General features: G+C 41.5%; 1 protein-coding gene across 1 annotated transcript in view; it reads right to left on the bottom strand.

Moving 5' to 3' along the window:
• Window positions 1–13,038, bottom strand: part of ITGA9 (integrin subunit alpha 9) — a 399,146-nt gene that overhangs the window by 67,641 nt on the left and 318,467 nt on the right. The window contains exon 25 of the mRNA XM_060180609.1: window positions 11,840–11,947. Coding sequence (XP_060036592.1) covers window positions 11,840–11,947 — 108 coding nt within the window. The remainder of the gene's footprint in view (window positions 1–11,839; window positions 11,948–13,038) is intronic.

Here is a 13,038-nt window from a genome sequence, read left to right as displayed (position 1 = left end):
CTTTCTGAAAATGTCAGTCCACAGCGGTAAGGTAAATGACTAAAAAAAAAAAAATGCCTTCCAGATGTCTGAGAGTTCCAGAGAAGTGATTAGGAGCACAAGTCAGCTCATTCTCAAATGGATCTCCCATACTTAAGTCAAAAAGGCTTGTGAGGAGTGGAGGTTGGATCAAGAGGCAAAGCACTTGGTGATGAGTTCTGAATTTCTTTTACTTGGAGCAAAAGGAGAGAGCACAGAAGGCATGTGCAGGATGAGAAAGATAAGCAGAGGAACTATGATCTTTGGGAGACACAGGAAAAATGACCAAATGACAGCTCAGCATTTATCCACAGAAGGAGCTAAGTCACAGATTTCTCTTTCAGTGAAGAAAAGATCAGGAAACTTCAAGCATTAAGAGTTGAGGACAGTTGGAAAAATATGATCTTAGAAGGTTACCAAAAAGGCTTAACTGAGGGAACATGCTGGAAACATAACACCTGCTATGCCAGGGAGTCTTTCTTGACTGTACTCTCTCTAAAGAGAGAGGAGTTGGATCGCACGACAGCACAATTTCACCTCCAGCCAGAAACCTATCTCCTTCTGCCTGAGACATTTCTTCTTTTCCCCTTCTCTCTCTGACCCTTCATCATATAGCATAAGCTGTGTGAGTAGCATGAACTTTACATAACCCCACTAAGTCACAGGAGAGTAAGGAGAATGAACATCCCTCCAGACCTCACTTCTTGGGAAAGCGCTTTAAGCTTTGGATTGTCACCTAGGAACCTCCCAGGATGAGCACTGATCTGGTACAGGAGGTTGTCTTCCCCAAATTTGTACAAAAACAAACAAACAAACAAACAAACAAAGTGGAAGCAGGAAAGTAAAGGAGCATGTGCTTGATACAGGGGGAGAGTAGCAGCTATTAGACAAAAAAAAAAAAAAAACAGTGAACTGTTAGCTTCTGCTTTGGGTTATTTGCTGAATTGCTTTCAAGTGCCAGGCCTGGCTTGTGTGCAAGTTTAGTCTTGGCCTCCAGCAAGCTTGCTGCGGGGGGCCTTCTTGTTACAATTAGCCTTTAGGCAAAAACTAAGTCATAAAACCCAGGGTTCTTCTCATGTGAAATGTGCCTTAACCACCAGCTGGCCTTCAAAGTCAGCATTGCTGTCAGCTGCTGTCAGCAACGAAATAAGTGATTCACAGTCTGGTGAGAAACTGCCCCAGTGTGAATGGTAATGAGCACATACACACACATACAGGACCCCTGGGTGCCTGGGTGAACACCGTGCAGGGTAGCAATGGGGGCTGGCCATTTTGGAGGAGAGAACTAAGCTAGCACTAAACTCAAGGGGAGAAGTTTCTCAGGAAACACTGATTCAGCAAGGTCTTCATAAGCTGAGATCACATTACATACTTCCATCCCCAGACACACACACACACACACACACACACACACACACACTCACCTCAGAGACTTGCCTGACTATTGCATTTTTTTCTTTTTTTTTTTAAATATTTATTTTATTTATTTATTCCCTTTTGTTGCCCTTGTTGTTTTATTGTTGTAGTTATTATTGTTGTTGTCATTGTTGGATAGGATAGAGAGAAATGGAGAGAGGAGGGGAAGACAGAGAGGAGGAGAGAAAGATAGACACCTGCAGACCTGCTTCACCGCCTGTGAAGCGACTCCCCTGCAGGTGGGGAGCTGGGGTTCGAACCGGGATCCTTATGCCGGTCCTTGTGCTTTGCGCCACCTGCGCTTAACCCGCTGCGCTACAGCCCAACTCCCCCCGACTATTGCATTTTATATGTAATTCTTTTTAAAAATATTTATTTTCCCTTTTGTTGCCCTTGTAGTTATTATTGTTGTCCTTGTTGGAGAGGACAGGGAGAAACAGAGAGAGGAGGGGAAGACAGAGAGGGGGAGAGAAATATAGACACCTGCAGACCTGCTTCACCGCCTGTGAAGCGACTCCCCTGTAGGTGGGAAGCCGGGGGCTCGAACCAAGATCCTTTTGCCGGTCCTTGTGCTTTGCACCACGTGCGCTTAACCCGCTGCGCTACCGCCCGACTCCCAGTATTTTAATCCTATGACCTAGGGGGCCAGGGGGTAACACAGCAGGTTAAGCACACATGGCACAAAGTGCAAGGACTGGAGTAAGGCTCCCGGATTGAGCCCCCGGCTCCCTACCTGCAGGGGGGTCACCTCACAAGCGGTGAAGCAGGTCTGCAGGTGTCTATCCTCTCTGTCTTCCCATCCTCTCTTGATTTCTCTGTCCTATCCAATAATAACAACAATGATAAACAACAAGGGCAACAAAAGGGAAAAAAACAGCCTTGAGGAGCAGTAGCTTCATAGTGCAGGCACCGATCCCCAGCAATAACCCTGGAGGCAATAAATAAATAAAAAAATAAAATAAAATAAAAATTGTTTAAAAAATAACTATGACCTAGGGGATAACTCATCCAGTAGAGTGCATGTCTGAGAACCGGGGTCTGAGCAAGCCTCTGATACCACCCCATGCACGGTACTTATGGAAAACTCCACGAATGGTGGAATGGCACAGTGATGACTCTCCTTTCCCTCTCTCTCCCTGTTACTAGCTCTTCTCTCTTTGAAAATCAAAGCAAAATGAAAGCTCATGAGATTCAGGCAAAAGCCAAATCAAGTCAAACCCAGTCAAACCTCTTCTGTATCACTCCTTGCCTGGTTAGATTTTCTCCCTAGCATTTAGTATCATGTAGTGTACTATCTGCTTTACTTATTGATGCTTTCTCTTTCCCCACCAGGATGCAAACTACAGGAGGGCTGGAAATGACTGAATTTTTTTAACCATTTTTTAATTTTTATTTTTTATTTAATTTTTTAACCAGAGCACTGTTCAACTCTGGCTTATGGTGGTGCGGGGGATTGAACCTGGGACTTTGGAGCCTCAGGCATGAGGGTCTGTTTGCATAACCATTATGCTATCTACCCTCCGCCTTTTTTTTTAAACCCTTTTTGTTCCCTGTACTATCCCAGTGTCTGGTCCATGGCAGAGCCAAGTATTTCTTGAGTGAATGAATATATGGATTTAAAATAATCCCTCATAATGGCCTTATAAGGCAAAAAGTGTCATCACTCTTTTTCAAGAGAAGGGAAGCTCAGAGAGCTGTAAGCTGTAAGCTGTGCTTGAGAACAGGGCTTCTTGAATATTCACTGGTGCATGAGTCACAGGGGTCTTGTTAGAACCCAGGTTTGGATTCAGCAGGTCTGGGTGGTGCCTGCCATTGTGCACACACACATCTCTAGCTTCTACTGGGTGCTTATGCTGCTGGACAGCTGCACAGCTGACAAAATGGTATCAGGAGACCCTGCAGGTGGCCGTACTATTTAGTGGTTAAGCGCGAACACCAACTGAGATACTTTGCAAATCTCTGTGACCCAGGTCACCCATCAGTCTGTGTCTCTGTTTCCACAGCAACTTATCATGAAGATTAAATAAAGATGCTTAGGAAAGTACCTGGTACGATGCCTCATGGGTAGTAAATTCTTTTAAAAATATTTTTATTAGAGGGTTCATGTCCTGGAACATGATGGGTGAGGAGAACCTAGAACGGGTTGAATTGTTATGTGGAAAACTGAGAAATGTTACACATGTACAAACTACTGTATTTTACTGTTGAGTGTCAAACATTAATCCTCAATAAAGAAAAAAATATTTTTATTAGTGATTTAACAGTGATTTACAAGATTAAAAGGGTATGGTTTCAGGCCATCCCATCACCAAAGTACTGTGCCCCCTAACTCTGTAATGAGTCCTTAATAAAAATTATGACTTATTTTTAGCTTTAATCTAATAATCCCCTCTCAGAATCCTACTGGGTAATTTACAATACAATTATTTTCTCTTATATACCAAAATAGGAAATGCCTACATTTGTGCTGAGGAACATAACAGTCCATATTTATTGCAAAGAAATTAGAGATTTCTGTTGGCTGTATCATGTTAGTATGTTGAGGCAGCTTCCAAAAATAAATCTGTTAATATTCAAGTTTTAAAATCTGATAGTTGCTTTTTATACCAAAGGTACTTAAAAGTGACCATTACTCCTCATTTTTAACAGTAGATACCAATAATTGTTTATATATTTTATAGTTTAGTAAAGGGGAAACTATTTTCATTAGACTTTGCACTGTCCTGATTCCTGGTGAGGCTAGGCATTTTTCACTATACCCACTATTTAAGTTTCTTCTTATTGATTCACAGAAGTCATTTATATATTGTGTTAACCATACTGCAAATATAATCTCTTAAATGGTTTCTAGCTTTCTTTATGGTCTATTTTGATCATACAAGAGCTTAACATTTCATTGATTTATTGATTGATCTCATGAATTTTTTTATTTATCTTTTTTTAGTGATTTAATATTGATTTACAAAATTGTGAGATAATAGAGGTATAATTTCACACTGCTTTTACCATGAGAATTCTGTGTCCCATTCCTTCCATTAGAAAATACATTACTTGGGAGTCGGGCTGTAGCGCAGCGGGTTAAGCGCAGGTGGTGCAAAGCACAAGGACTGGCATATGGATCCCGGTTTGAACCCCGGCTCCCCACCTGCAGGGGAGCCGCTTCACAGGCGGTGAAGCAGGTCTGCAGGTATCTATCTTTCTCTCCTCCTCTCTGTCTTCCCCTCCTCTCTCCATTTCTCTCTGTCCTATCCAACAACGACAACAACAATAAAACAATAAGGGCAACAAAAGGGAATAAATAAATAAAATAAATATTAAAAAAAAATACATTACTTGTCCCGTGGTCACAGATATGGGTTGACTATTATGTCTATAATTCTCTATATATATAATTATATATATTTGCCCATATTTTTCTATGGTCCTGCCTTCTCTTCCTTTCTAAGTCAATACTACACCTATTATCATTTCTGAATGTCCTTATTAATATCACTTGATTTAGCTTTCTCTGAGCTCATTTTACTATTCCTTTTCCAGCCTTTATGTTGTCCACTTATTTCCAGTCTTTCCTGTGCGCTATATGTGATTAGTAACATTTTCTTCTGTGTACATTTTGTCTATAGCCTATTGGTTTTGTAATAAGCTTCCATTTCTAATTTGTTTATACCTACATTTTGATTTTTTCCTCTATCAAAAAGCTAATTAAAATGGTATTGAAAACCTCTCAAGTGGATATGATTTTGGTTAGATTCTTGGCTAATCTTTTGCTAGCTTCCAAATTTATTGCATGTGGTCAAATGTGGCTTTTATTACTTGATTTCTTTTTTTTCGATTCCACTGAGGTTTGTTTTTGTGGGATAATACAGGGGAAATCTGTGAATGCTCACATATGTTGGGAAAGAATGTGCTAGGCCCTCCATTTGCTCCATATGCATCAATCTCTTCCATTGTTACAGTGAGTCACTATTCCAAGCCTACTTTACAGATGAGGGAGACTAGATAACTCTCAAAGATACCCACAGCAAGGGAACACTCCTGAAGAACAGATGACCTGACTCATTCTGTCTTGGTTCCTTTCTCTAAGAGATCATGACTGATATTTGAATTATTCAAAATTATTTTCTGACTTTTGAGCAAAATATATTACACTTTGCTGTAAAAATGGTGCACATGTCTATTATTCCTTGCATATTCATCAGGCATTGCTTTACGCAGCTGTGCACTTGGTTACAAAAACGTTCCTTTATATCCAATTTCTCAGTGGACTGTATCTTCAACCATTTGAAAATACATTTTTGAGCCTGATTATTTTTTGCTTTAATTCTATTCTGCTTGTTATGTGTAATAATACTCTTGCTTTCTTTTCATTAGCATTTTTCGTATCTGTTTTTTTTTTCTTTTGGATGCCTTATACTGCGAGCCATTTCCCCATTTATTTATTATGTTCCTTTCTAAAATCATGATTTAAGAATGGTTCACATGATTATAAGATTATAGGAGCACAGTCCCACTCTGCATCCATGAGCAAAGTTTTGTCCCCCTCCCGCGCCCCTCATGCTAATCACCGATACTTCTCACAAAATCTCAGATACAATGTACTTGCCTTGTCTCTCTACCTTCTTGCTTATGTCTGTGGGTCATTTGTAAAAGTGTGCCTCTCACAAAGAACTGATGTTGGGATCAAGACAAATCTGAGAGCCTAGTTATTTTGATTATTGACACACTTAGATTTATTCTTACCATCTTCGCTCTATATGTATGGACACACAGATGAATACATACATATCAATGTATATGTGTACAAATATATGCGTTTTTGCATAAGTTATTTTTAAGTGCTCTTTCTTCTACAGGAGAAGAAAGAAAGTGCTTTTGTTCTCTAAAGTTGCCTTAAATGTTTTATTTTTTTAAACTTGAAAATGCAATTTAATTTTTTTATTGTTTACTTATTTATTGGCTAGAGATAGCCAGAAATCGAGAGGAATGGGGAGCTAGAGAGTGAGAGAAACAGATACCTGCAGCCCCAGCTTTACCACTTGCAAAGCTTTCTTTCTGTAGGTGGGGACTGGGGACTTGAACCTGATTCCTTGCACATTGTAGTATATGTGCTCAATCAGATACACCACCACCCAGTCCCAATTTTTGAATTTTAAAAAGCTCTAAGCTAAATGATATATAAACTCTTCCTGTAAAGAAGATAAAAATATTGACCTAATCTCATTTTAATTTGTTCTTACTCGTATATTGAGATCACCTGGATATTTATTCACGTTGTTATAAATTAATGGAGTAGTATGTTTAACTGACTTTTGGCGAATGCTTTTGACCACACTCTGGGAAAAGCCTTCAAATTTCCAACTCACTATTTTCTTCTTTTCCTTTTTTTGGCCTCAGAGTTATCACTGGGGTTCGGTGCCTGCACCATGAATCCACTGCTCCTGGTGGCCATTTTTCCATTGTTGTTGTTGGATAGGCCAGAGAGAAATTAAGAGAGGAGGGAAGACAGGGGGAGAGAAAGATAGACACCTGCAGACCTGCTTCACTGCTTGCGAAGCGACCCCCTGTAGTTGGAGAGCTGGGGGCTCCAACTAAGATCCTTGTGCCAGTCCTCACGCTTCATACTACGTGTGCTTAACCCGGTGTGCTACCTCCCGGCCCCCTATTTTATTCTTTTCTATTCACTCTATTAAATAGTTTATGTATGGGGCTTTCTACATGAATAATAAAAATTATTTTTATTTATTTATATTATTTTATTTTAAATTTAAAAATTGGGTTTAGTTTCTTTCATGGAAACATTGTCTCTCTGAATCTCTTGAAAAAAAATTTGCTTGCTTCTTCTAAAAGATCGCCCTTTTTGCCTCATCATAGCACTTTGGATAGGTGTTGCTACTTCTCTGTCTTGGTTTGGATGCCCCTCATTTAGTGGGTGATTCTTGCTGGCCTACTCATCACCTACTGTTTTGTTGAATGAGTCTTGCCGCCATGTTGAAATATCATCGGGTTTTGGTATAATGCCATACCACTGCTACCCTAATGGAACTATATGACAATGTCTCTGATGTATCTCTTTATCCCTTTTTTCTACTCTACTAGTTTACTTCCTAAAAATATGGGTAGGAGGAAGAAAGAATGACATGACATTAATTTCATGTCTCTTCTAGACCAACAATGAGTTATCTGGAAGACCAGTAATTTCACCTGGTTAAAGTTCCAATTCTTTACCATTCTCTATTACCACCTATGACTAATTTTTTCCTTCTGTATTAAACAGTTAAACCTTTTCCTCTAGTGCTAGAAAGTTGCTTATAGTCAGGCTTGCTGCTTCAGCAAGTAAAGCTCGAATCCTGAGGTTAATCTCCCATCTATTCCCTCAAATCTTAACCCTGTGAGTAAAAAAAAAAAAAAAAGAGTAAAGTATTGGGTGAGTCCACTATCCAAATTTAAATGGTCTCTCCTTATTGAGTCATATAGTTTGTGACAGATGGCCAGTATGACCCTCTCTTAGACCCATATTTAGGATGCCACTAACAGATTCATCTCCGCACAATGATTAGAACAAAGTGACACTTTTACATTTTCCAGATATGTCTATGGAACTATGTGAGAGAACTTATACCCTTGGTTCAAAGAGGAATGTTCTCTGAGGAGTGCCTGCCTCATACAGACTATTTGACCTCTGTAGCAGGCAACATCCATAATATGTAGTTAGACCACTGCTGGTGACACTGAACATGGGCTCCTCATTCCTACACCAAGAGAAATAAAGGGGCAGGCTAACAAGTACACACAAATGATGCATCCCAGAAGGAGTGGTCTAACTTACCACGGTCCCAGGGAACAGTGAGTCAGAGTACCAAGGTATCTAGCTGTCATCACTCTGGAGAAGGCACAGAGAACAGTTACCTTCTTTCTATTTGTATAAGGCAGATCGGAGAGAGCAGAGAACCAGATCCCTTGGTCATCCTGCACATACACAGTGACTATTCCCTCCCTGTCTGCAATTTTCCCCCTTCTCTTTTCCTCCTGGCGAACTCCAGCACATCTCCCACGCCCTGCCTGCAAAAACCTGCTTTGTGACGCAGTTCTTGGAGACTTAGTGCCTTCCTACCACCCCAGCATCAAAGCATGCCTCCATTAGTGCACTATTGGGCACTGCAGTTGCATTTCATACAAAGCTCTCTTCTGCAGGGTGTGATGCTCTTGGAATGCTGTGTGATCTTTCCTCTTTTCAGAGCCTGGGACATGATAAGGGCTTATTCTGCCAGCATTTGCAAACTAGAACAAGACTCATTCATCTTTCGCACTAATTTTCTACTACATGAGCTAACAAAGTCTGTCACTGCAGCGCCCTCTCTCTCTCTCTCTCTGACTTCCAAGACCATTCCAACTTGACTTCCCGGTGGTAACTATGTTCACAGTGGCATGCCTGCATCTTCACAAGCTATGGGTGGTCTGTCCCCACTGGGTTCCACACAGCCCCCATGGGTGGGAGTCCACGGACACTACTTGTCTGCCCTCACACTGCCACCTTGGCTGTTTCTACACAGAACACAATCAGAGCAGAAGCATTCCAGACTTACATTGCAAAGAAAGATCATGAACCACAATTGAGCTTATTATACGAAGTGGCCACACTTTATCAGGTTTCATTTAAAACGTCTCCCTATCAGCAGAGATAATCTCCACTCACAGCAGCTGGACTTCAAGAAACTCTTTTGGAGAACAGAAAAGACTGGTGAAATCTAGAGACAAGGTTGTCCCTCCCCAAGGAATCCAGTGGAAGTCACAAAAACTTCTGAATCAATTCTGAACCAACAGTCAGAAAAGTACACCCTAGACTTAGGGCTCATAGGACAATATACCCAGCTCCAGCATTTTCTCAGATGGGGACCACAGGCAACAGTCACCACATGGGAGGTAGTGAAGGATGACAGGGGAGTACCTTCTCAATGCCTGTTAACTGTATGGCTGCTCAGTAGCCTGTTCAAGGCTAAAGGATGGTAGCAGCTAAGCATGGGAGTAGGGAGGGACAGGTCTTAGGGATACTGGGTGTCTTAAGGGAAAGGCGTGTGGTTTTTCTCCTAGTAACAGTGGATGTGACTTGCACCAAATTACCCAGATACCTAGTATGAAAGCCCCGCTCTAAGTCAAAGACACAGAAGACCAATGTGAAGAAAGACCTGAGTTTTCTGAGCCATATCTGGCCCAGATTCTCTGACTCTGCTGAACCAAATGTGGACTGAGGTTGGAGAATTTTGTAGAGCCATTGGATGCTTTTGGTCTTAGATCTTGGGATTGGGTCGGGGAGGGGCAGGGGCAGGGGCAGGAGCAGGGGGATGCTGATTGCAGTCTGAGATGAGAGCCTGAGGACTCCTGCCTCATTGTATATCTGCTTTTATACTTCTAGCCTCAGCATCACCCTGGATTCCACTGACCACTGTTGCTAAGGTCACAGTGTTTCACTCTTTTTTTTTTTTGTCCACCAGGCTTATTGCTGGGGCTCAACACCATCTGCACAGTTCCTTTGTTCCTGTCGGACTCTGTTGTTGTTTGTTTGTTTGCTTAGCAATAGAGGGTGAGAGACAGAAAAGGAGAGAGACAAAAAGAGAAGAGACACCACAGCAATGCCTCATAATTCATGAAGCTTCCCTCATGCAGGAGTCCCTCTGTGGTGCCTGGGGGTTCAAATCTGGGCCCCTGTGCATGATACAGCATGTGCTTTTGGGGGGTGAGCCAGCCATTTCCTGATCCCAGACTTACTGCTTGTTTGGTGAGATTTATAATTGAGTCTGATTTTCCATATGATGAAAACGCTGCAGACTTCTGACCATGGACTAGTCTTACCCAACTGAGGGATGGTCATCTTTGAGAATTCTGTATCAGATTCCATGTGTAGTTTTGAAATATCCCAGGGTTTGTTTCTGAGACCTCAAAGAACAGAAGGCAGCCAGCTCATGACACTTGGGTGTTTGAGGGTCCATTCAGCCAGACCAACAAACAAGCAGTTCTTCAGACCTTTGGGAAAACTACCTTTCGTGCCTTCCAGGCAAGCCAGCTGTTTATAAATATGTTCCAGAGTCTGTTTCAGTGGGTTTTCCATGGTCTGGTTATTAATCACCAGGAAAAAAAAAAAGTGTTATAGCTAGTTCTGAGGTGCCTTCTGAATTTGAATGATTTCAATTTCCTGTTTGGGGCAATAAATAATTCTGTCTGTGGAGAAAAATTCTCTTTGCAACACTCTAGATATTTATGTGGCCAAGTCTTAGGGACGGCTCAATGAATAGAACATTCCTAGACAGTGGGGAAGGGTGGAGTGGGCAGTGCAATTCATCACAGTTAAGAGGGTGGACAGAAGTACTCAGGAATCAATAGCCTCTTGCTAAGTTCCATCTGGGAAGGCTCCTGGGCTGGAACACTGGGGGCTTTTCTTCTGCTGTTTCAGCATAGCTCAGACTTGGGTGCTTCATGGACCATGTGGGGAACAGCAAAACGAATGGAGATGGCTGGGCAGGCAACTCAGATTGGTGGTTCTCCTGTTCACATTCCACAGTCCAGGTTTTCAGCCCACCAGACCCAAGAGGAAAGCAATGCCAGAAACCACCATCACCACTGCATAGTACTATCCAAGCCTCCCTGCTGTGGGTATTGCCCTTCAACTGCAGACTCAGCTGTGCCACATGATGCTGTCTATGAAGAGACTGGCTCTTTGGTGGGCCATCCCTCATGAGCCCACATAGAGGTTCCATATTCTTGCACCATGGAGTGTGGGCATCTCTTTGTGTACAAGCTCCCCTGTGCAGGAGGCTTCAGCCCTCCCTGAGTGGTCACCCTCACCCCTAGTCATGAGACCTGCGGGTACAAGTGACTCCACTGACCACTCTGCTATGAAGATATCAATCATCCCTCACCAGTTAAAAATCAAATCAAATCACAGAGCAAAGGGAATCCTGCTGAGATTTAAAAATAGCAAGAGCAAACAACTCTGTTTCATACTATGGGTTTGCTTCATCCACAGACATTGTATATATATATTTGTTGTTCTTCATTCTCTAGGCATAGGGCCCTTTGAGAATCTTTATAAACATAATGAGTCCTTATGCAGAAAAATAAAGTAAGTAAATGCGTTCAGATACACACAAGACTTTTGATTGTCGCAGGGGTTTCTGAGAGCCAGGAATGTCTATCCCAGAGGTCAGGCTCATTACTAACTACTTGCCATTCTCTCAAAGAGATTTTATGGCCCTAACCAAGCTGTCTCAGTGTAGAAATTCAGGTGTTTGTGGGTCTCCTGGCTTCTCTAGATTCTTCTAAAAGTTCAACATGAATGAAATTTTCTTGGACATTGAATGGAATACAAAAGGTGAAGAGATCAGCTCAAATATGGAAGCTAACAAGAACTCACCACCATCTCTTGGACATGGAACATCTCTGCACCTCCAGAGGACAATCGATTGGGGAGAGAGATGATGACAGATGACCCCGGCAGAGTGCTGGGCCCAGTGTTATAGACCTGTGGGTGTCACACAAACACAAGTGTTTAAAGAAAAATACATTTTATTTTCATTTCATTTCATTCCATGCAATATACATCCTAAAATTCTTTGCAGGTATACACAGGCTCTAGTGGGGTATGGGATCTATAAGGTCATGATTTGAAGAGATGTATCAGAAGATAGGGGACTCTTTTTTTTTTTTTTTTTTTTAACATCCGGGCTGAGAAAGTCAGTTTGATAGCTTTGAAGGCCACCTGAATTTTGATGGTGAGTGCAATGTAGTACAGACATGCACTGAGCTGTGAACTTGTCTTCTTGAAACTGATATGGCAATAAAAACCAATAATTTAAAAAAAGATGCTGTGAAAGATGGGTCAGAGCAAGAGAGAGGGAGAAATGAAATGCATCCTAGTAGTCTGGGAGCTAGAGAGAGATTCTAAGGCATCTCTGAAGAGGAGGGCAGGGCAGAACCAGGAGATGCATTGGAAATCTAACTAGGTTTTCACACATGACAGAATGTATGAGGAGTTTGTCCTTGTGAACTACTTCCTAGAAAACCATGTTTTCATTTTCTTTTGGTTCTGCTTCAAAGAAAACACACACACACACACACACACACACACACACACACACACACACACACACACACACAGCCAATGAGGGGGTCCTTGCCAATTCTTGATTAAAAAACCCAAAATTTACTGAAGACAACAACCCCAAGTCATAAGGAAAGGAATAAACATCCAACCACAATTGAAATAACTAATTTGAAGCAAAACATGAGCACACAGAATTGAAAATAAGCCTATCAACATGTTTGGAAGTTCCAACTAAAGCATGAGTTGGGAGAGGAGGGGGAGGACAGGCAGAAAAAAAAAAAAAGATTTTGATCTGCATCACTTCACTCATCAGAGCAAGATGCATGGGAGAGCTTATATTACTACATTTATTTATTTTCACAAATGTCTTAATGTCTGAGAGTCTAAAAATCCTCTTGGGCAACAGCTGGATTATTGTTCACTGTTACTTCTCAGGTGAAGAAAATGATCTGATTCTATGCAAAAAAAAAAAAAAAAGTCAGTCAATGGTCAAGGAATGTCCCTTGTTA

The sequence above is a fragment of the Erinaceus europaeus genome, chromosome 21, assembly GCF_950295315.1.
Source record: "Erinaceus europaeus chromosome 21, mEriEur2.1, whole genome shotgun sequence".
Taxonomy (NCBI): Eukaryota; Metazoa; Chordata; class Mammalia; order Eulipotyphla; family Erinaceidae; genus Erinaceus; species Erinaceus europaeus.
This window is presented reverse-complemented; position numbering and strand designations above follow the sequence as displayed.